Source organism: Aythya ferina, assembly GCF_964211825.1.
Source record: "Aythya ferina genome assembly, chromosome: 10".
Lineage (NCBI taxonomy): Eukaryota > Metazoa > Chordata > Aves > Anseriformes > Anatidae > Aythya > Aythya ferina.
Window position 1 is genome coordinate 4,169,131 of NC_140306.1, and position 24,734 is coordinate 4,193,864.

The 24,734-nt window shown below is 47.4% G+C and overlaps 1 protein-coding gene across 8 annotated transcripts in view; it reads left to right on the forward strand.

Annotated features, from left to right (window-relative positions):
- The window catches only part of LOC311441906 (uncharacterized protein), an 87,025-nt gene extending 62,291 nt beyond the window's left edge, over positions 1-24,734 (forward strand). Inside the window, exons 1-4 of one of the 8 annotated variants that reach the window (XR_014696327.1) lie at positions 8,041-8,166; positions 8,807-8,904; positions 9,671-9,949; positions 13,393-13,525. Coding sequence is in view for 5 of the 8 variants with exons in the window: in XM_084530537.1 (XP_084386663.1) it covers positions 13,393-13,663; positions 16,606-16,730; positions 16,943-17,039 (493 nt within the window). In the remaining 3 variants the exon portion in view is untranslated. Of the gene's footprint in view, positions 1-8,040; positions 8,167-8,806; positions 8,905-9,670; positions 9,950-13,392; positions 13,664-14,741; positions 15,345-15,947; positions 16,392-16,605; positions 16,731-16,942; positions 20,529-24,612 lie in introns of those variants that run through there. The other 7 variants (XR_014696328.1, XM_084530537.1, XR_014696326.1 and 4 more) reach the window with 7 other exon arrangements.

The following is a 24,734-nucleotide window of genomic DNA, read 5'->3' on the forward strand; positions in this document are numbered from 1 at the left end:
GGAAAACATGCCTGTTTTATGGAGCTCTAAAAAAGAGAATATTTTTGGCCTTATGAGGAGAGATTATGTGAGTGAAGATGGCAATTCTTTGCATAATTATTAAATGATCATTATCTCATAAGTATAAGCTTCTAAATAGCTTATTTGGTGTCTTTTTAAAGCAAACGTTTGCTATAACTTACTCCAGAGTTCCCGGCACATGGCTTTAGATTTCCGTAGCTTCATATTCCTCCAGCAGTCAGCTGAATAATTAAATAGCTAGGCTGGAGATTTTATTATCCAGAAAATCTGCAATTGAGCATTTGTTGCACAGAAAATGGACACATTTCTTTTCCGGGTACGTTTGGACAGAGTAGGAAACTGAATCTCCAGTGATTTCATTTATAGAAGTTTTCCAGGTGTTAAGTGATTTTAAATTAAGTGAAATGAAACACTTTCAGTCTAAATATTTCACATCTCTCTATAAATGGCTGCTTCTATTATTGAAGGCTATGAGTTGCAGGCTCGCCCCTACATTTCCAGCATGATGAGTGAGGATTTAGCCCTGGGACAGCTATTAAAGGTGATGAGTGTCAGAGTGCCCATGTGCTCCTTTTCCATCTGTGCAAAGTAAAATGCAGGCAAAGAGCCTTTTCACTTCCTCATCTGAGCAAAATGCCTCGCAGCTTGTTTTCTCCTGGCCTATCTGGAGCTCTGTGTTGTTGACACCGTAGGATAATTTTTCTTTCAGGACTGATTTGTGTTACAGGGCCTGGCAGCACATCTTCAATAAGCCAGCGAGTTACACACAGTGTTAGGAGCTGATCGCCCAGAAAGGATTTGACACAGCCCAGCTGCCTTTGGCTTTGGAAGTGGACGTGCAGCGATAGCAGGGCAGGGAATAAGTGCTGCCTGGGACAGGGATGGATGTAAGGAGCTGGTCTCACCCAAGCTTTGCCCCAGGACGTGGCATATGTTGAATGCCACAGCTCCAGCCCACCTATATTGCACACGAAGCCCAGTACCAGACATCTATTTGGAGCTATCAGTGCTTTTGTGCTGTGGGAGCCTTTTGGGAGCCTCTCCCAAAAGCTGGGGCTGCTCAGGGGTGGTGGGGAGCAGGCAAGTGCCAGACCCAGCTCCTGTCCCCGCGGTGCCACCACCAGCTCAGCAGTGAGAGGCGAGCCCAGCTTTGTCCCCGTGCTTCTGTCACAGCGCCTGCCGGCACGCTGTGTTGTGCTCGAAATTATCGTAGTTTGCATAAAGAATGCTGGCTGCACGGATATTTTTAGGGTGATAAAATTACAGAGATGAACTGGGACAATGAATTGTATCAACAGGGCTTTCGGCTCCTGTTCCCCCGCGAGCAGCTCGTGCGTTATTTATAGCTGCGTGCATGTGCATGCGTGGCTGTGTTCACCTCTTCCCAAAAGCAGCCCAAATCGTCCTGGCACACACGATACCCAGTCTATGTTTCCTTGTTCATCAAAGGACCGTTGCGTCATGCTCCATGTCTAAGTCATACCTAGAAATGTATGAAGCAGAGCTTTTTTTGAGCTGAATTAAGATCAAATGAGTGGGCGGTGAAGCTACGAGCCTTTGATGTAGACAAACCAGGAAAGCTCTCTCCATGGCGAGGAGCTCGGAGCTACCTCTCCTTCCCAGCACAGCTCCCTATTCTTCCTACAAATTGCTTAAATAACTAATAGCTTCAAAAGGTGCTCCCATGAGTGCTCACCTGCTTTCTGCTCAGCCAGAGCCAACATTCAACTTGTAACAAAGATTTTTGTGCTCTGCCTCCGTGATGCTGTGAAAGGAGTTGTAATAATAATTAAAAACAGGACAACCAGCCATGTTTCATGACCAATGCTAAGGCTAGGGACGAATTTATGTTTGGATTTTGTCCCACTTGTTTTAATCAGGCTTCCAAAGCTCTTGTGTTTAAATACCTGCAAGTCTTCACCTAAAGTAATTGTTTCTATCAGTTAGTAGGAGGCATTGCAGTTGTTGATCTTCAGTGCAAGCGGTATGGCTGGGGAAATGGGCCATAAATACCCACACCGTGGTGGTCAGCAATGAGCCCTGGAGGGCTCAAGACTGCCTGTAACATTTTGGTGTGTTTTAGAGAGAAACGGGAAAGGAAAAGAGAAGCTCGGAGTGGCAGAGATGGAGAGGAGCAGCTCGGGGGTGCTTTGCTTGCAGGGTTTGGGGTCAGGGCTGGCCTGCAAGAGGGGCAGGGAACAGCGCCGTGAGGTTGGTCAGGCACAAGGCTCTCCTGCTCCTAAGCAATGCAGGCATGTTGAAATGAAATGCTAAATGCTGCCCGTGCAGCTGCTTGCTTGACTATCATGTTGAAAAGCTTCATCTGCCCATGTGCAAATGCAGCAGATAAGCAGCGTCCCGCTCTTTGGGCTCCTCCAGAAGTTTTTATTATTATTATTATTAAAAAAAAAAAAAAAAAGACAACCAGCAACAGTAAAAAACCCACAATGTGCTCTGACCTGCAAAAAGGTTATTTTGCTGTTTATCTCCTTCCTGGAAGAGGTGTCCTTGCCCGTCCCAGCACTCCCTGAAGCCCGCAGGCTCTGCCTTCCTGCCCGCCATGCACAGCCTGCTTCGCCTCTCTCTTTTTTGCTCATCTCGTAAAGCAAATGGGACTGGGTAAACGCTAGCAGGGAGGCGAGGCAGCCTTATTTATATGCTGCTTCTCTGTCTCAGTTGCCCAGAGCGCTGTGCAATTATAGAACTCAGACACTTAAAATAACATCTGGGTAAGGAAACAAAACAAAGTGTAACTCACGGTTCACAACCAGTTCCCCCAAAAAAGAAAGAAGATTAGCAGGTAATGGCTTGTCTGAAGAAATCCATCTGTTTAATTGCTTTGAGACCTCAAAAAGGCGAGCCTAAGCGAATGCTCTGAGATGACCTCTTCTGCCAGAGGTGCTGCAGTTCTGATGTATGTTGAATTATTTATTTTTTTTTAATTTCTATTTATTTATTTATTATAATCATGAAAGTAAGAGCTCTCTTTAGTCTATCCTTTTGGTCCAGTGGAACTTTTCTAAAGGACTGGCTTTTGTTTTCAGGCTGGCTGTCAGAGCTAGGTTTGGAAAGGAAAAATCTGGGAGAATGTTGAAGAGGCAGATCCTCTACTTAAAACTGAAGGCCCATTGCCCAGAGTCTGTCCTCTGCTTGACTTCCCTGGGGCTGAGGGGACAACAGCAGGAGAATAAACATTATGGGAACAGAAAGCAAGGTTTCCAGTCCCACCTATGGGCTATCATTACCCTATGCCAAACACCTGCTTGGTGACTGGTTGCAAAGAAACTGGGGAGATGGAGGCCAGGAGGAGCACAAAGGGTCTGGCCACTCTGCTGGGAATTGTGTGCTGGGCTCAGCAAGCGTTGCCCATAATGGTCTGATTTTGGCTTAATCCCTGCCACGCCACAGGGCAGGGAGAGTGGTGACGTGTCGGGCACCTGAACTGGCCCAAATCTCTGTGGTTTTAGCTTGCCCGCAGGGTGTCTGTGCCAGGCAGAGCGGGAAGGCTGCGGCTGGAAGCGCTGACAGCACCTGGTCTGTCGGGAAGCACAGGGCTGTAAGGAAACAGCCCCGGAGGGTGAATGTTAAAGGGTGAGAACCGAGAGTCTGCACGGGGCTCCCAGAAGTCAGCAGGTACTGGGAAGCTGAGAGCAAAAGAGTTTTAGGCTGAAAGGAGTTTCAGGAAGGTAAATGTGATGGCAGAGACTGCAGGTCAGTGTTCTTTGGACAGGAACTAAACTGAGATCCCTAACTAGGCAGACACTCTGCAAGCAACCCACTGTGTGGAAGGGATGTCAGCTCCACGGAGGTGAAGGTCTGGTGGGCAGCTCACAGACCTGGGGCTCAGTTTCAGAAGTTTAATATATTTCAGTTAATGGCAAGTCAGTGGGTTTTCTATCTTAAATTTTTAGAATAAGCCAAAGCCTATTTAGCTCTCTCACCCTGTCATCTCTGTTTCCTACTATCAAGATTTTGCAATAATTTTAACCAAATGGATAGAAGATGTAAAAAAAATACACCAGATTTTAAAAATGGCCCCCATTTAATTTCCGTAGAAGTGCAAATATCTGTCACATTATCAGGGCAGCAGCACAGCAATCTGAGAAGCATCATCTTTTCACATTCTTTGATAAAAGAGCTTTTCTGGGGGTAGGATGCGTTGCTAAAGGAAGTGTGAAGCTAATTTTGATATAACTCCCTGTTGTTTGTTATTGAGCAGAAGATAAGCCCAGGCAACAATGCTGAAATCTCAGGGCAGTGTTTCTGATGGCTCAGGGTTGCACTGCCACTGGTCCAAGCCTGCCACACGAGGTGGATCTCGTACTTCCCTGTACCATTTGCATTCACCTGCATTTCTAAGCTCTGGCTTCTCCAGCCCTACCACAGAGGAGGATGCTCAAATCCAAGCTGCCGACGCAAATGCCTCTCTGTACCTCTCTATCAGCAGAAAGTTTCCTTGATCTCCGTGTTCCTGCTATTTCTCAGGCTCTGATGTTGGCGGCGTGAGCTGCCTGCAAAGTGGCACGAGGCAGGGCAGCGCCGCAGCATCCCTGCTCCTCCGAGCAGCCCTCCCAGGCTCCTCGCCCTCGTTGCCAGGAGGAGCTCAGTGATCTTTTGCAGCACCGCTTGAAATGACAAATTAAAAATGAGTCAATTTTTCAAACTTTAGATGCTGCAACGATTCAACACAAACAAATGCAATGAAGATAATTAAAGGTCAAATGGAAACTCGATATCGTTAAAGATCTGCCATCATATCCACGCAGACCCCTAGTAATTATGATGCATGCACAGTAATAGAAGCCTAATGGTTGCAAAATGTTCTTAGGATTAATTGGCTTTGGCAGCTTACACACTCACATGATTTTCTACATTTTTGCCCATCCTGACAATCATTCTGTGCTCTAGGCAATCTTTGCCTGAGCTGTCTGTCTTTATAACCATCACATTATTCTGGTTTTTTGAACATCATAGTGCAGTAGTTTGCCTCTCAGCACCCAGTATGGTTTAATCATGTTCTTATTTGTGCACTATTGTGTGGCGGATAGCTGTTTCTTTCCTTTACAGGGAAGGCAGTTTGCCCAGGGAAGGCAAGGCTGACCCTGGAGCCATGAAAAGTGAGTTGATGGGACCCGTGGGACTGCAGGCAGCGACTATGAGGGGGCCAGCGCATGGGGATCACTACGGGAATAACAGGGGATCTCAGCATGGGTTAGGGAATGAATGCCACACCACAAATATTTCTGTGGGAATATTTAACGCAAATAATCACGGAGCAAGAGCTGGGAGAGTGGCCTCCAAACCCACTTCACTTTGATAGACACATTCCAGAGTCTGCAGAAACATGGTCACAGCTCGGCAGCATCCGTCCCCCACTCCTCAGAAACCCAATGTGCTCAGAAGATGGCCCCAAATCAGCGAGACCATGACCCAGTGACAGCACCTTCCCCTGGAGGGGACACCACGCCACGTCCAGTCCTGTCCACATGGCAGCAGGAGGATTTTACAGCTTTGCAACCCTGACTCAGCAAATGCTACAGCAATGCATTCATGAGATGATACTGAAGCATATGCTGAAGTGTCTTGCTTGCAATAAAGAAAGATAACGTGCAACAGGCAGGCCACGGTACGGCAGATAATGCCTGTCTTCCAAAGGTAAAGCTATTTAAATAAATTGGCAGCAGTGTCAGCACTGAAGTAAGCCTTCAGTAGGATGAAGTGTTTCAAGAGACTGGTGAAAGGGGTGCTTTTTGAAGCTGTTGGCTGTGAGTTTCTCAAATGCTGCAGTAAGTCCTACCAGTAAGACGCTATCGTGTCAGACAAGAACCACAGTATTGCTGGTGTCTTGCAACACATCTTGAGAGAAACGAGCAAAATGTCCCCAAACCCATGTTCAGGTGAGTCTTCGCCAGCCCTGCTGTAGGGAAACTCTTTGCCCTGCATGGTCTGCATGCTCACAAAGCGTGCTGATGGAGCCAGCTAAACTTTGAAAGCTGGGCTTGATTGAAGGGGAAATTTGAAAGCAAACCTCCAGGGAGGAACTGAGGCAAACTCTTACACTTTCCTTTTTTTTTTTTTTTTTAATTGAAAACTCTGCTGACTCAATGCACTGTGTGCTCACAGCTCTAGATGAAGCCTACTAGATGGGAAAATCTCAGAAAAGTCCCTTCAATGAGCATTAGTTCACTCGTCTGGGTGCCCTCCTGCACACAAGCACAGGGTACGACTGGAGCTGCATCTTCCCTCTGTGGGGCAGAGCAGCATTGCTTCCAGCATTGCTAATCATGGAATCAGAGAACTATTTAGGCTGGAAAAGATCTTCATCAAGTACAACAATAAAGTCTGTGGAAACTTTAACATTTTAAAATGCAAATTAAAGTCTATTCCATCTAAAATCTAGGCTGGCATGCCCCAGAATACCCCACCCTGTGCTGTCTGAGCTTCTCCCAGCTACAGTCCCTAGCCCAGCACAGACAGCTTTGGGAAGGTGATGCCCATCGGCGTGCACCCTGCAGGCACCATCACGGGCGTGAGGGGAGCTCTGTAACCAGTGCTGTCTGGGTTGTGAGTAGCTCAGTGGGGCCCTGCTACCTGGGAACCTCCAGGCCATGACCCAAATACCTAACCCAGCTGCCTTGAGAAATGAAGATGCCTTCTAAGAAGCACATTCCTCTTCAAACAGCAGAGCTGAAGGCAAGGTCATGTTTCTGACGCGCCTGTGCAGCGCGGCCTGCCGCCTGTTTGCGACAGCCCTTTAAGGAATGATTAACCAAACCGAACAGGCAGGCACGGGTACAGAGGCCCCATCTGTCTGAGGAAGAGTCAGAAGTTAATTTAAGTGACTTCTACAACATGTCGCCTAATTCCAGTGGCAGCAAAGCTAATTAGGATGGAGCTGGTCCAAGAGCACGGTGGTGTGGCAGGGGCACGGAGGAAGCGCTGCCACAAAGGCGCAATCAGAGCGCGGTGACGCTAACGAGCAAGCCGGGCGCTGGGCACTGGGAGCCTGCGAGGAGGTGCTGAGCAGCATAATTAACCGGGTATCTCGGTGCCATTGATAACTTCATGAATATTTCATGCTCTTTTCCCACCAATCTGTACTGACAACTTGTGACACGGAACTAGCTGGGGTAAAACGCACTTAATATGCGGTTGCTGTAGCTGTAAATTTATCCTCAGACGTTGTTTTCTTAAAGATGCTCCTCCAGGAGCCTGGCCGGCTGCTCAGCAACTCATCCAAGCTCCGTAGGCCAAAGAGCAAATGGAGCCCTTCTCTAATGAGTGCTTTAATGGTCTGATAACATCAAGCAAGTCAGCCCTGTGGGGCTGTGGCCCTCGTTAGGGAATGCTAAATTAGTGGGTCTGGGAGGATGGTGCTGCAGCTTGAAGGGGTCACTCCTGGAGAGTGGATGCAGCTGTACCTCCTCTTGCTCTGATAAGTATTAGCAATTTTGTGCAAAATTTGCTTGGTTTTGTAGGGGTGACGGAGGGAGGATACGTGTAGGATTTGGGATTGATGCGTTTTCTTTTCCTAACACCTCGTTTACCGAAACTCCCCTCTTCAAACCACCCCATTTGGGAAGGACATGCGTTAGCAAGCAGGGCAGCAGGGGCTCAGCTGCAGCAGTCTCTCTGAGCAATAAAACTGCCCCTGGGGCTTTTGTGGGCTGCCCCAGGGGAAAACAGCAGGGGAATGCTGAGGTCTGGGTGAGATGTGTGGGATGGCACAGCGGCTGTGGGTGCTGTGGCTACACCACCTGTGGCTGTGCCAGGCAGCACGTCCAATGCGGGCCTGCTTCCCCAGGAATGACTAACAGGGTGGTATTTTCCTCTGGTTTGTTTTCATGAGTCAAAGGTAGGACTGAGACTTGCTTCAGTGAGTCTATCCCACATGCCCGGGCCCCCCAGCAGCCGGGGATCCTGAGGGGCTGCTGCAGTGGGTGCCATTGGGCATCCCTGGGAGTATGGGGCACCAGCCACAACCAGGTTTGCCTGGAGAAACACTAGAGCTGTGGAACCCACGCAAGCATGGTTACAGACAGGACAGACGATTTCAGCACCAGCCACAAAATAAGGAATTTTTGCTTGGTCCCCTGTAAATGCCGCCCTAAGGACTGGCTGTCTGGAACGGCAGGCTCCGGGTCTGTGAGTTGCATGGAAAAAAAACAAAACAGCTTTTAGTAGAGGAAGGAATTGTGCACTTTGAATGGAAAGCAAGCTATATGTTTACATAAACCTCCTGTTCGTAAGCCAAGGCTGTGATTCAAGGGGAGGGTTTGGGTTAGCAGGAGTGAAAGCGGATGCTTTCCTGTCGCGTCTGAGCGCCTGGCTTCCTCCGTGTCCAGCAAACGTGCTCCCTCCCCACACCCCAGTGCACCCGTCCCAGGCATTGCTGCTGGGGCTTCCCACGTCTGCTGTGCCCTGAAAAGATGGAGTGAGAGCAGGGGGTGGTGGAGGGAGAAGAGTTGTCCTGTTGTGCATGCAGGGTGGATGGAGTGAGCTGCCTCAAAGGCTCTGTGCATCTGGGTGTGCCACAGCCCTCCTCCTCGGGATGTTTTGGGTAGAGGGTCAGTGATTCAGGCAGATGGAGGGATGTGGAGGCTGAGAGCAGCAGGTTGGGGACCCAAGGAGGTGTGCCTGGGGACGTGGATGGTGAGGATGCTCCCTCTTTGAAGACAAGCTTGAGCCTTCCTGGCTGGCGATCGATTTAAAACTCGATGCGTGTTTAAGCAGCACTTAATCAGAAGGGCCAAACGCTAGTACTACATAATTCGTTTTGTCTTAGTTAACTTTCAGGAGCCATGCTGAGAGATTAATTTTGCATCTCTCTGTATCATCCGTGCAGTAGGAGCAGCAGCAGCAGCCTTGCCTCAGATATTGCAAGTATGCTCCTACATTTTATTCAGCTGAGTTCATTTTTATCTCTTTAATCGTAAAACTATAAAAACAAGATGATATTGGCAGTGGTAATTATGTAACAAGCCATTGGGCAAGAAAGAGCACATTTGAAGTTGTGATATAAGCAAAGGATATCTGGGGGTATTAACGACCTTGAGTATTGAAGCCGAGAGAGTGAAACAAATGTATGGGGTTACAATGCATTTAAAATACAGGAGGGAAATAATAAATCAGATGAATAGTTGTGAGGAAATTGAAAATTGTGGAGAGAGAGTAGCAAAACTACGTAGAGATTGAAGGACTTATGCCTCTTGCTAAGAATGGTAATGAGAGTATGCGATTTGAATAGGTCTAAACTGCCCTTGAAATATCATTATAACTTCTTTGAAAAGGCATTTACCGTTTGTATGATTTTCCCAAATGTAATATATTTCCTTGCATCTTTGTTCATTGAAAGCTTCTGAAATATGTCTGAAATAAACCCGTATTGGAGTAGAAAATAACATAATGTTCCAGGAAGTCAAATCAAAAGCATTTTCTAATCAGTAGGGCTTCCACAGGAAAGTATCACTGTGCAGAGAGCAGAAGCATCCAGGTTAATTTTCTTTTCTCTTCTTTTCTTCCCCCTATAAATAAATGACCGAACGGAACGAGAGGCTTTACAAAGTGAACCATCACAGCGGAATGCCACTAACATCAAGATGCCACGTATTAACTTCGTTAGTACTACTTATTTCTCTCTTTCTTGCAGTTATCTGTGACCGAATGCCTGGAAACACGCACTGTTGTGTCTGCTGCCGTAACACGAGGGCTGTCAGCATGGAGCCTGCGAGTGCTGGGCAGGCAGCAGGGAAGCCAGAGCGGTGCAGGGCTCAACCCAGAGGTTATCCAAGTAATCAGGAAGCATCACGTTGGCTCCTGCAGCCTTTGGTGAAGACACGACTCCTTTCACTGTAACCACATCTGAGCCCGTGCAACAGGCATTACTTAATAACCCCAAGTAGAGAAACAGAAGAAATTTTCTTTGAAAGTATGTGCCAATCTCCTAAATAGTATTTCCAGCAAAAAGGCCCCTTAACAGCTGCTGCTGCTGCAGACAGTAAAGGAAAACGAGGCCTTCCTCACCTCTCCAGAGCCACAGTGCAACTAGTGCCAGGAAATGGCTCTGAAATTGAGGCTCAGGCTTTCACCACTGCTTGTTCCACCTATAAAGAATGTCTGCATTTCGGTGAGCTCTGAACTGGTGTTGTAAGCATCTTCCAAACGGGGTTGGCTGTCTTAGAGGTTATTGCAAGGCCCTTGCAATACAGGCAGGGTGGGGAATTTGTTTTACAAGGTGGCTGCAAACACCATTTGTAAATAAAACTCACTTAGAGCTTTAGTGTTTTAATGCAGCCTCCCTAACAAGGCCCCGTATGGGCTGGGACTGTACTCAAAGATGTTGCTTCTTCCAAAGAAGACACGAGTTGCTTCCTTTTAACAACTATCCCTCTTTGTGCATGCAAATCCATAGTTTTACTGGGGTCTGCAGAGGGCAAGAAGAGAAAGTGGGAATAAAGGCAAATGGAGAGAGACATTCGCTACCACCCAAACAGGTGGCTTTTTCCCTTTCTTAAAGATTCAGTGCACCAAAGTCAGGAAAATCAAAATTATGGTTCCCCCAGCAGCCATAACTCAGCCCCTGGCAGAGAAGGAGCGAGGCATAAATATGAGCTCGTACCCAGCAGTACATGCTACATATGTGCAGGGAGCTAAGTTATGGGTGCTGCGGGAGCCATGATTTTGAATGTCCTGACTTGTGAGTTTAAATTCTCCAGTCCAATATTCTGGGTAGTTTCTTTCTCTCCTTTTTGCACTTTGTAGTTATAATTTATATTACAGCTCTTGGTCTCCTTTATGCTGGCACAGCAATTTGGATGATGTGACTGGCTGAAGACTCTCTTCTTCACAAGAAAGTGATTGCAGTTATTATTTGTAGATTTTTCAAGGCTGTATTCCATCTTTCTTTGTGTCACAAACCCTTAAGTTGATCTGTGTCGCCCACCACTAGCATTAAAGGTGAGACAGGGAACAACATGCCATGAGTAGTCTGCACGGGATGCTCTGATGGCCTTCAACACACTGCCTAGATGCACCTCCAGTGGGGCAGGGCTGGGTTTTGTTGTCCCACCAATTTGCTCTGTTGTCCTTGTGACAGTAAATTTCATATCTCTCTTGAACTCCTACTTTGTAGTCCAAGATGAGGCTTTCTGACATTGGTAAGATATTCATGAGGAGGGTGAAATCAGAGCAGAAGTTGCACAGCTCCTTGGGCAGTGCCTGGGAGGTAAGGAAGGACTTTGCAGACCTGTTTTGGCACCCCCTTGGTACACGGGAGGTAATTCTGACTGCTCAGTAGGTATGTGAAGGTGATATATGTACGTGTATATGGATGTATGAAGTGGACTTAGGAAGGCAGAATACCACCTGAAATGCCTCAGTCATTTCCTTTTGCTGTTGTTCAGACTGCCAGGTAAGTCCCCCCTGTAGGTACCTGGGTGTGGCGGCAAAACCCAAGCCCATGCTGCATCTAAGAAAACATCTTTATTCTGTCAGTTCAAAGCTGGTCTTCTCGAGTCTCTTTGTGGTTCCAGGACCGTGTCAACCACCTTTCTGTTGCGTGATGGCTTCTAGTCAGAGCCAGTTTGTGCAAGCAGAGGTTAGGAAACTTTGGGGTTAATGTTAAAAATAAGTTTCAGTTGAAGTTCAAAGCTCTTTAATTATTTTTTTTAAAGTCCATCCCTAAGAAGGACAGTGCCTCAGATTCACATTTAAGTGCTTTGATAAATAGAGATAGGTCCAGATATGCTTTTTGTTGATTTGTAATCGTGGTTTGTAAGGTTGAGCTGGTGATGTATCACTGCCTTAAAAACACGTCCAAATGGCAAACCACCATCCATATATCCTGGCTGACTGCAAATCTTCAGTGTTGAACTCTGCGAACATTTTGCTGTACCAGACTCTGCGAAGGCCTACGTAAGAAGGAATAATGTGGTATAAATAAACTCCATCTGACTTCTTTTATAATGCTTCGTGCAAACTTAACATGCAAGTCAGGTGTCACAGTAGCTGTTGGAAATATGTAATGCTGACAGTATTTGGTAATAAAATAATAATCGCTGCATGTATCTCTGATGGAAAGAGATTCACATCCTTTTGAATCCCTAATTGTGTGCCACACTACATTAGAGACAGATAGCTCCATTGTCTCCACCTTTCAGAGATGGGAAATTCAGAGCAACAGCAAGATGTTCTAGAAATAAGCCGGTTTAATGAAGCAGCAAATTAGACCCTTCTATCTCTTTATTTAACATGTAGTCCCTTGAATTTATCAGAGTTCATTACAGAGGTGCAAAATAGAAAAGAAGCTGCAAAATTCATTTGCGATTAGAGCTAATGATTTTGAAAATGGCTTTTCATATTTTTATAGATAACGGCTATTATTCATTATTAAATTTATGTCACGTTTACTCTAATGAAATTACATTCTCTCTCTTCCCCTGTTTCTATTGTTTATGGTCTGGGTTTTGTAAAAGGAAGAATCATAAAGATGCTATATGTTTCTTGCCAGCTACAGTGCCTTTGACACGGCTCCTGATAGCTTACTCCTGTGACTCATATTAGAAGAATGGTTTTAAAATTTCCTTCCCAATTTAATATTTGACACATAATGATTCCAAGTAAATGCACTGATCCATTTTTCTCCATAATTCCAATTTCATAGGAGGAGTAATGGACTCAGGGCTGTAAAGTTAAGGGAGGAAAAAACATTCCAACAACAAAATACAAACAGTTCGAGCTGCTGCCCCTCTCCAAGGTCTGCTCTCCACCCAGGCCGACAGCCCCTTGCTGCTCAGCTGTTTGCAAAGGGCTGTTACCTCCCCTCCTCCTATCTTCACCCTGTTGTTCTTTGGCTGACTTTCTTTTGGATGATTTAAAATTTATTTTGGCAGCTATTGAATCAGGGATGGGCAGGCAAAACAGAGCAGTGGCTGAATTTGAAACAAGAGAGGGAGTTTGAAATGTGAGGGGGTCTCTCAGAAATTGTGGCCAGCCCTGCACAGCATTTCTGCCCACTGCCCCTGAGCAAAATTGGTTTTTGTCATAGGTACAATCACAGCTTGCTGCAGGAGGGCTTGTCCTGGCACAAGCCTGACAAAGCACACTTTAAATGCCTAACAGTAATCAAATTTGCTTAAGATAATGTACTGTCAGTCCTTTAGCTCCCTTGCTCATGTGATATCTTTCCTCTGCTTTCTTTGATATCTGTGTATTATTAACAGCTCATAGTCCTTGCTCTAGAATAACAGATACGGAATCGCCCTTTCTGACGTAGGAGGTTAAGTGAGCTGCTTGTTATTTTTGAAAAGGATCTCCTGAAGTGTTATTTCTAATGACTAATGTTACTTTGCTCCGCTCTTTGTTTCTTTCCAGCCCCTCTCCAGTTCCAGCGTTTCTTCTGTTTCTTCTCAATGTGACGAAACCTGAGCATGAATGGGAAGAGTTCACTCGTAATGCGGCCAGCCCCTGTGGTGCCGAGCTGAGAAAGTCTGCGGTTGTTATTTCCTCCTGCGGGGTGTTTGTGGATGACCATCGCTGTCCCGAGAGCACCAGCCTGCGCAGCAGACAGCACGGTGCGGCCAGGCAGACGGCGGGCAGCGTCTGGGCAAACGTCGTGGTGTGTCCTGCTCATGGCCATGCCCAGGTGAGGAGGGCTCAGGGCACGTTTCCTGCCAGCACCGTCTGCCAGGGTGGGTTTTAGGGCAGGGACGGGTGCTCGTGACAAGAGTGGGTCTCCCTCAGCTGATGTGCACCAAGGGGCCTCGCTCGTGAGTCTGTCAGACACACAGCAAGGAATCAGCTGTAGCAATCCACCCACACAACTCAAGCAACATGAGGAAAAACTCATTATTCAATACCTTATTTCATGCCCTGGAAACAAAAGCAACAACCCCAGCACTTCCTCCCCTTACAGCGGTGTGGTTTCCGTCAGTCTTTTCAACTCCTAATGAGATTTAGCACTGGGGGGAGAGGTTTGTGCCAGGAGGGACCAGGGTGGGAGCTTTCTGACCAAAAGCTTTGCAGAAAGGCTCCTACAAGCTTTGGACCAAGCCCTATGTCTGTATGGAACAACAGAGCAAATGTCACCTTTTTGAAGGTTTTAGGAGTTGTCTCCCGACTCCTGCTATGTCAGGAATTTGTTTGTGGAAAGTCTGCGAGATCTTACCGAGCAAACTTGTCAGAGATCTGCAGTTTGCCAAAAGAAACGTCACCCCGTGGTGCTTGCACCGGCTGCAGCCGGCGAGAAGGGCAGCACGCAGCCCCGCTGCTCCTGCTGCTGGAGCAGAGGCTCGGTTGAGCACTCAGCATCATGTCACAAAGCAGAAAGAGCAAAAGCCTCCCTGGCTGCACTCCTCCTGCAGGAGATTCGAGCTGAAGGCGTGCAGTGAAGGTATGCTTCCTGCTAATAAACTGAGCAGAAGTGACAGGGACGTTGGGCTGCGACGCACACAGCATGCACCTTGCCTTTTGCCAATTTCCTGATGATCTAGTCTTACCGGAGGCGTTTTGCCGTTGAGTGCAGTTACCTCTTATTCCCGGTAAGGATGCAACATGAAATGCAAATACCTGAAAGGTTAGGCTGCTGCAAAGCTATAATTACTCACGGGCTTTGCATCTATGCAGGAATAGAACAGTAATAAATCTTTGATTTTATTATACAGCGGTCTTAAAAATACCCCGGCTGAAATCAAATATTTTATATGTGAATCATTTTCCCCCAGCTGCGACTAGATAATGCGTCAGGAAGGGCCCACGTGTGCCTCAGGGCACTTTCTGTGTCCCACGTGCAGCATCCCGCAGCCCGGACCCAGACCCGCCCCGTGCCCAAGGCAGCGCCTGCCACTGTCCAGCTTGCAAAGGGATCAGCAGCCTCCAGATTTTTTGACAGCTGACCAGGCCAGTGAATCATATCCACTCCCCCAACAATCCCATCCTGGCCATTACAGAGAAGCACCAGCTGTGGGGAGAATGCCCACAAGTGAGATTACAGCTGCAGTAGCAGTGGTTCAGTGCTTTCCTTGTAATTAATCTGCTTCAGTCGCTATTAAAACAGCCCAAGGGCTGCAGAGGGGATAACACGAGCACCTCGGGGCTTGCTGCAGGCTGGCGTGGCTGGGAGCTGGGCACCAGCTTTTTCTTGGTGTGCCCTGAGGGCCAGTCTGTGTGGCCGCATGGGAGCCACCATCAAAGCCCAGCCCTGCTCCTCCAGATGATTAATTTCTGTACTAGCACAGCCTTCACAAACACACCCGGGGCTCTGATCTTAATGAATCACCTCAAATGTTATGCCCTTTGGAAAGGCAATACAACCAAAGTAATTACAAGCTGCTTTCTTTTTGTGTGTGTGTTTCTCGACACCCAGCTTTGCTTGTTTGATGTGCTGTCCCTACATGCATGTTTCCTTAATGGCCCTTTACCTCTGGAGCTGCAGCGGGCCATGGAGCAAGCTGTGATGCCAGGGCCACCCTCTGCACCCCGACCAGCAGTGGGTGCAGAAGCAGATGCTGGAGGGGCAAAGCCGTGACAGCAATCCCTCTCTTCCTGGAGGAGCAGAGAGGTGGTCCTGACCCACACCCAGTGCTGCTGAGTGCACCCCGAGGGGAGCAGTGTGGCTGGGATGGGGGACAAGGCTGGGTGCTGGGGCAGCCCTGTGCTCACATCTGGTTCCTCGGTGGCACAGCCTGGCCTTTGAAGCCGCTGAAGCTGGTCCCACCCAGGGGAATGGCTGAGGATGGGATTTGTTCTTTTTCAAAGGCTTTGTTCCCCTGACAGCCGAGCTGGAGTCCAACCTGACTGTCCGCTGAATCCAGCCCTTTCATTTTCCCCTCTTTAAGTTTCAAGCTCGCACTTCACATGCAGCGAGGGCAGGCTTAAGCTTGACTGTCAGAATAAAAGCCTTTTCTTTCTGTATCGCTTCCCCTCTGCAGCTCAAACCAGCTCCAACCCCGGCAATGTCAACTTCAAAGGCTTCCCCACGCTGCAGCCACACGTCTGCCTGCGGAGACAATTTCGGACTCTCCTGAAGGCACAAGGATGTTGGGGCTTTGGTGGCTCCAAGGGGAGAGAGCAGGACTCCAGGCACTGCTGTGCTGGCAGCAAGAGGGGTGCTGAGCTTGCCCTTGTGCACGGAAACCCTCCAGAGCTCCCCCGGCTGACATTGGATCAGAGACAAACATAAACAAGCGCAGCCCTCCCAAGGCCAAAGGAAAGCCCCAGCTCCCCGGGGAGGCAGAGTTAATTCCAGGATGCTGCTGGACGAGCTCTAGTGAGAGCTTGGCTGTGGCAAAGCTCTCGCTTCCTGTCTTCGTTTTGGGCAACTTTTCTGGTAGGGGAAGTTGTCTGAGATGCCAATAAAGATAATAATGTATGAAGTGATTTCTTTAAGTTCCTGATTTATTGAAATGTACGCTTGTGTTTCCCTGGGTTAGTGTTTAAGCAAGCAAACAGCACCATTTAGTTGGAGAAAATTACGTGCACGATTGGCTATGTGGCTCCATTTCGCTGTATTTTGAACAGAATATCCTGTTTACGCAGCTAAGGAAAAGCAAAATCCACATCTATGAGAACTTCTGGTGCTTCTTCCAGGCCCATGCAAACCGTTGGCCATGTCGTAGCGGGATGCGCTCAGGAAGGGCGGAACAAGGAGCAGACGGGGGGAAGTTTCAGCTAATAACATCCATTCTCATATGGGAAGGAAGCAGCAGGAAAAGGTCAGTGCAGGCCGGCAGTTATGCATTTTGTTCAATGGAAGATGCACAATGGAAGATCTTTTCTCCCAGGCAATTACCGTAATTATGTGCACAAGCCGTGTAGCAGGTTTCTGACTGAACAAGCAATCGGCATGGGCGATGAGAGGTAAGTTGTTTGACGTGGTGCCAGGTAAACGCAAAGCACTTTCAGCTTAAAATGTCATCTCCGACAGGGTAACAAAACGAGCTGGAAGCGTCCCAGAGCTGACTGCTCCCCTTGGCGAGACGAAGCGTGCAAGGACTGTGATGGCAGATGCCAACGGGGGCTGAAATAGGCAGAAGAGAAAAGGTTTCACAGGGGGATCTGAACGTCGCAGCGGCCCATTGGGGACCCAGGCCTCCTGTTCGTCGCAGCATCCAGCAGTGCAAAAACGAAGGGAATTGCTGCTTACAGCACTGCCTGGGATTTAGGGTAAACTGAAGGAAATATTTCTTCATCTGCAGTGTGGTCACCCTTCGTTGCTGCAGGAAGTTGAGTAACGGGGTTTAGAAAGAGCTGGTTTTAGAAAGAGCCGGGGCACTGCCTGCCCGCTGCACCCTGTGCATCCGCGGGTCTGGAGGCAACTGCAGGGTGAGGGGCCACGAGCAGATGTCCCAATGCCTCTCAGGAAAGGACTCGTGAACCTCCAGTCCCGCACAAAAAGCCTGGCTGAGCAATGGTCCTCTCGTGACACTCTTAAGAAAACCCATTTCTGATTTATCTACTGCTTGCGCCTGCCATGGGAAGAGCAGCTTTAGGAAATGAGGCTGTCCCCAGGGGCAGCGCAGTGGCGTGAGTTTAGGAACCTGCGAGGGGCTGGTTCCGTGCTGCCGCATGTGACCGTCAGGGTACTGAAATGTATTGGTCACCAAGGGATTCCCAAATTAGATGGGCCATGATCTGAGCTAATAGTACTGTAAAGGAAACACCCCTGGCAAGATGTGACTTACAGCCCTCTGCTAGCAGCAACCTGCTGGTTGCTCGTGCTGCACCCGGGGAAGTCAGCTGCAGGCCGCCTTTGGACTCAGCAGATTTTGCATGAAGCTCTATTTAAAGAACGTGAGCATCTTGAATGTTTTGGATTATTTTTGTATATTCAAAACATATTTAAAAGAAAAACAGAAAAAAGGCAGTGTACAAGGAAGGGATTTGCTATGCAATGTTTGAAAATCCATCCTTTAGAGCGAGAGTGCAGACGTTTCCTGGCACACACCCAGCCCCTCTCCTGGGGCAAAAGGCCGCTTACCCTAACGATGCTACCGCATGTGTGAAAACTTGTTTTTGCAAGTATAGTGGCTTGCCTGGTTTCCAGCAGTGTTTCATCAGCTGGTATTACCCCAGCACAGGGTTAAAATAGAGCTCCAGAGTGCAAGTATATTGTCAAGGCAACAACAAAGAACGTTGTGGTCTCATTCAGCCATTGCCCACAACCACTTTGCCCTTGGGCAGAGCTCTTTCTGTGGGACACGGGTCACAGGAGTGAGTGTCCTTCAGTGATAGGAGATGTTGGCTTTTGGTGAGCAGGGCAGCATGGAAAACCTCATGGCCATGGGCCCCTGAGCTTACTTTGCTCTTTGGGCATAGCCAGTAAAAGGGGAAAATGCACTGAGTGAACCTGGGCAGCGAAATGGGTCTGTCTGTGGCTGAATGACCCTCATCCCCTGCTCCCTGTGTTCCTGCCCATCTGTGGCACAGCCCCAGCTCCCCAGACAGCGAGCTGTTCGGGGCACAAAGCGCGTCTTCCCAGCACGGCACTCGTCACTGCGGCAGGGAGCCAACGCCAGCCCGCATTGCTGGGGTTTTCTTTTTGTTTGATCTTCACCATAAAAGCAACCCATACGAATTCCTGCAACAATGAACTGCCCTTTGCACTAGTGGCTGTGGAAATGTGAGCTGGCAGAAGATCAGAGCCGGGAGCGGGAGGGCGAGCTGGGTAATTTGTCCTTTGTAGCATCTTGCCCAGAGAAGGTGATGCTGGAGGTCACACTCTTCCCTCGAAAGCCAGGCAGGTGCGCAGAGCTGTGCTCACAGATGGGGTTTCCCCAATGCCACCTTCTCTCACCCAGACCTGGTGTCCCCCAGAGCCTCTGGGCCCCAGCATCACCAGCAGGAGCACGTCTGAAGGGGGACAGCCCAGCAGAGCCCACCTTCTCTCTGCAGTGCGTGCTCCAGCACTGCTGCTTGCCCTGCAATTTGGCTGAGAGAAGAGAGCAGGATGCTGACCTCTTGGTGGTGAGGAAGACACTGTAGCCTTCCCTCAGGATAGCAACAGTACTCCCAGAACATCTAAGCTCCATGTTAATGGTTTATTTTCTGCATCCTAACAGCAACAACAGAAAGGAAACAACCAAGAACCAACCACCACCAAGCCAAGGGAAGATGATTTTTTTTTTTCATCCAAAGCTGTTCTTTGCTGTGGGCCTGGGAAGTGACACAGGTGCCAGTTGTCACCCCAGCCACAGCTGAAGTAATTCAGGAGAATGCAATTTACCCCAATTTGAGGGCTCTGGGGTTCTCAGAGAGGTGTATTATGAGAGGGAGGTGAACATTTCTGAAGTTCATGTTAGGAGAACAGGGAGTGGAGTTTCCACATTGGAGATGGCTTTGGTGAGGTGAAGCAGTTTGCAGCAATCCCCACAGGACCTTTAATGCTGACTGCTTTTTGCTAACATGCCATTTCACTGGAATTCTCACTTCTCATAGCGATCTGGCTTGTGGATGAAAAGGAGAGAAAAGGATTCGTGGTGCTGGAGGGCCTGGAGGCCCCTCAGCTGTGCCGAGCTGGGAATCACGGACTTTTAGTGGTGGTGGCAGTGAAAGACAAAGCAGCACAAGGTGCAGGGGAGAGAGAAAAAGGACAGAAATGAGAAAAATTAGAGAAACAGTGCGTGGAAAACAAACAAAGAAAACCCTTGTGGTGGAGGTAAAGGGAGAAACAGAGCTGTGGGCCCAGCAGCGCTGCTGCCTCTGCCCTTGCTGCGGGTGACACCACTGCCTGAGGCCTGCTGTAACCATCCCAAATAACAGGAGAAAAGCTACAGCCATAAGGAGCTTCACAAAGACAGAAGAACACCACAGGGGTGCTGGACAACTGGTGAAATGTCAGGTTGTTGGGTCCTGCCCGAGGTGCCTGCGAGCAGAGCTGGCCGGGGGGCCGGGCCCACACAAGGTTGGTGCGAACAGGGCCAGCAGCACGACCCACGCCGTGCCCTGGCAGAGACCACGCTCCAGCAGCGCCCTGCGAAATCAAAGCAGCAGAACCCAAACAGAAACTAAGCTGTGTGCTAAGGAGAAAAAACGTTTCTGCTTGCTCCCTGCAGGCAATCGGAGGAAGCCATGCCGCCTGAGTTAAGTACAGTAAATAAAACGTGAACAAGTGACCTCTTCTTGGTCCCCTCGGAGATGGGGGGCAGCCAGGTGCTAGCAGCATTCCTAGCGCTGCAGCCAGCTCACACGGTGAGGGCACAGAGCACGCTTGTGCAGGGCAGCAGGCAGGGGCCTGCACGTTGCTGCAGCCCTGTGATACACAGCCCGTCCTCGGCATCCACAGCAATGCCCTCCTGGACAGCCTGCCCACAGCTCTCGCCTTCGATACAGCTTTCTGGCTACAGAAGCGTTCCCAGCACGTTCCCCAACAGTCCCATGCATCCATCACAGCCAGCAAGGGCTCTCCATGCATGATGAGGCCGCGTGGCTCCATCAGTCGGGTCCCTGCCTGCAGTTCCCAGCACCAAGCCCGCACTGGCGTGCGTTCAGAGGAGAGAAGTTTCCTACCAAAAGCAATCAATAGGAAGAACAGAGGCTGAAAGAATGTTTCCCCGAAGCCCAGCAAACTCCCCAAACCAACACTGCATCTTCTTGGCAAAAATTCGACATTTTTTTTAAAGACGTATCTGAAAATTACGGAAAGACATTGAGTCCCTGCCCGTCATATAAATCCAGAGTTCCCGCTGAATCATTCGGAGTTGTGCTGCCCTGGAATGTGCAAATGCAGTCACAAAAACATGTAAAAGTCTAAAGAAAATCTGGGTATAACTCAAAGGAGTAATATTTCATGAGAAACTAGAAATTGTTAGTTTTGTTTGTATGATTGCAGCTTTTTTTTTTTTTTTTTTTTTTTTTTTTTTTTTTTTGGTCTACTGATGCCATGGTTTCATGAGTAGACTCTGTAATATTCCACTTTAATCTCTCCGAGCTGATGAGGGAATGTGTACTTTGCAATCAAAATGATTCATGTGGTTACATGGTCCAGTGCAGAGTGAGGGAGCAAGAATCCCTAATCTAGAACATTAGCACTTATCTGATAAATGCTCTTTTTTAACATTGTGCAGAACCATCATCTTATTTCTTACATAAGGTTCTTTGTAGACTACTATGACAACGGCACTGAAAAGCAGCATAATGAGACACGAGGAGCACTAGGAACACGCTGCTAGAACAGCGGCTCGTTGCAACTATTCTTACCTGACCTCAGAAATGAAAACGCTTTTAGGTGCTTCTTTGTTGCTAATGATTTTTTCAACTCTCATTTCACTCGTGTATCCACAAGGCCGTTTCTGTTTATATGCTCAGTTTGCTTTGTCTGCAAGAATATATAACTAAGAATAGAGCTGTGTGGCACGGAGTGAGGAGATTCCTGACATAATGCCAGGAACTTTAGAAAGTTTGTGGATGTATTGGGAAGGATTCAGAGATGAGCTATCAGAATAATCTAATGGTGACAAAAATGTGGCTTCAAAACGAGAGAAAAGAGAGGCCTCAATACCAGTACTCAGGCATTGTGGAGTTTCTTCCCACCTTAGACTTACTTGCAGAAGGTGGAATTCCCAAATATTCAAGGGCATGATACCATCCACTGGTCCAAATCAGTGAAATTCAACCAGGATAAAACCAATGAGGTTTTAAGAGTTGGAGCAGTTTGCCAAAGGACGTGGTGAATTCTTCGTTGTTTTAAGTCAAGGCTTGATTTCTCTCAAGATATGTTCCAGTTCAAAAAACAAGTTCTGTCTCTATATTTAGGCCTCACTAATGAAATTTATGGCTTGCTTTAGTAGGAATTGAGACTACAGTGCCCCTTCTAATCCTAAAATTTGCAAGTCTCTTAAGACTTTTTTGGTAATCAGTTAGTTCATTCGATATCAGAAGAGGCCAGAAGTGAGCCTGTGGGGCAGCAATCACAAAAAACATGGTTGTGGCTCACGCTGACCTGCGGATGGCAAGCTGTCCCATTCCTGGAAACCAGTTTCTCATTCCCGGTAAACTGGTGGACGTGCTGCTGCCCTCCACCCCTGCTCTCACCTATGGCCCATACCCCGTATGGGCAGCGAGGCGCTGACCGCGCAGACCTGCACGCAAGTTCCTGCAGGCAGCAGCCTTTGTGGATGCATCCAAAGGCAACTCCAATGCAGATGCAAGACGGTCTCCCTGCGTCACAGCAGGTTGCGTATAGGAGCCTAAATTGCCTTTCATTCTCTTTATGTTGCACCATTACGCAAATGGCTGTGTATATAATCTAAAATCACACCTGTGGGTGCCCAGACTTGCTAAGCAGTTTACGGCAGATCCAGATCCAGCTGGGTTTTAGAGCCTCAGTGAGAGCTGCAGGCATGAAGCCTCCGTTTAGTGCCCATACCAGCAAGAGGGGCTACTTCCACCCTCTGTGCAGTCCCCAGGTCTGAGGACCAAAGACTGAGAAGGGTCTTGGGCAGTTGCCTGTGAAGGGGACAAGCAGGGCGAGCCCCTGCTCCACAGGACATTACTTATTGACATTAGGCAGAAATGTTAGGTGAGAGGAGGGTGGCATCTCAACCTGGTTTACAGCTTAGAAATGAGGTTCTTGAATGAAGCATGTGTTCAGGTCATCCCAGGAACTGGAGACAAGTGACTTGAGGTCTTCCATGCCCTGGGTGTATGCATTAAGCCCTAAGTTACAGAGAAACAAGGAGGACTTATCAGCTTCACAGCCCATTGTTTTCTCTATCTTAAAAGATTTTTTGCTTCATTTTGTTTTAACACATGTTTTTCAATTTTCTAGTTTGCTAAGAAAAAATCTCTGGCAGAGGGGAGTCATTTTGTCTCAATTAATTGTGACAGCACTGCCTATTCATGGGGCTCTATTTAAATGAAACCAAGGATGGGCTGAAAAATTCATGGTAACAAAAGTGCAGCTGCACCTCTCAGCAGCAGTGTGCCCCGCTGGAGTGTCTTTCTCTGGAAAAAAAAAATAAAAACAAAAACTGAGCATGTAGTTATAGGGAATGCTGGTCATAGCCCTGTGCCGATCCATGGAATCTGTGATACAAATGATGATATTCATCTCGTACCAGAGTCAGCAAACTCGCACCGCTTTGCTGACTTCAGACCGTTGTTTGATACATAGCGGGGAAGATTAAACAAATTAGATACTGTTGTTATTAAGAGAGTTTTTTAGGACAAGTTAATTCTCCTGTCGCACATTATATGCTTTTTCTCATTTCTTTTATGAGAAAATTGTCTTTTTAGATAGCTGATTTATTCACATTTCTAGTCTTCAAAAATCTGTAAACTCTGTAGTGCATTATCACTTGAATAGGCCAAATAATTATTTGAATGCCTACTCACAGACAGTTAGCTTTCAGGAAAATTGAGGCTCCAAGAAGAATTAGAGAGAGCTACCAACCTCATTGAAAGCTATAAATAGGCATTTCACTCCGGGTTCTTTCAGCAATGAGGACTTTTACGTGATTGTTAACTTACTGTGTCAAACCCAAGTGTCGTGGTTAATTTAGAATGATATTTCCTGATTTTGATGTTTGAGTTTTTACAGTAGAAGATGTTCGGTGGGTTTGTGAAGGCGATCTGAAAGTGGGACTTCTGAGAGGAACCTCACTGAGCACAGCCGGAGGTGTAGCTCCCCTGAATCCCTGCACCCTGCAGGGATGGAGCATGTGGAGGGAAATGTATTTATGGGGTAGATTTACTTACCCTGGGATAACATCGCAGACACCAATTGGACAAGTACCTGCACAGAGGAATGGGGAAGACGGCTGTGTTAATTGCAGTAATGTTGTCAGAGAGGCTGGAAAGCTGCTTCTGCACTACTCCAGGTTACACCCTGCCCGGTCTGTCATGAGTGTCCCTCTGGGGAATTTTTGGTGCTGTTCCAGCAAAGTTAGAAGGAAATATTGGGAGAAATGTTACACATTTCAGAATGAAGTGGTTCAGTAAAATACAGCTATACAAAACTTTGACACTAAGAAAACTAATATGAGGTTATCCTTCAAAGCAGATCAAAAGAAATTAAATTAGTTCTGAACTTCTGGTGCATTTGTGAGATGGACAATGTAAAGTTTTACAGTTAAGATTTTTTTTGTGTGTATTTTCATTGCTTTTGTAATTGGACAGCTATCGTAGGAAGGAATGACACTGAAATTTGGAGATTTACCTCCTAGGCCTTGATTTTTTTTTAGAACATCAACCTTTTAATTGGACTTAATTTATTTTTCATTACAATTTTATAATCAACTAAAGGCCATATAAATGTGTGAGAACTTTTCTAATAGCAGACTGGCTCTGGTTGGTGGTAGAAAACACTGGTATTAGGGTGGATGTTAGTAAGACCTTCTGGGCTGACAACTGGCAACCTTTCATAAGTCATACCTTTCATGTAAAATGGCTTTTACAAGAACTGATGGCCTCCATGTAAAACTGCACAAAATCCTTCACATCTCCCTTTTCAACTCACCTTAATTCTGCAGTGTTTTGGAAGGATCGGGAGGTTTAGAGCTGGAAATGATTATTTGTTTGTTGTTGTTTAAGTTCTGGGCACCTGGGGATTATGAAAGTAATAATTCATGTTTTATGTTTAATTTTTTTTGTTTCTAGGATACAAATAAGAATTAAAACATGCTAGTCCCTTCAGCTGGCTTAAGCTGGCGAGGGTTCAAGCCAGCCATGCAGGTTTACAACAGCTAAGGATCCGGCCCAGTTATTTTTAATACTCATGC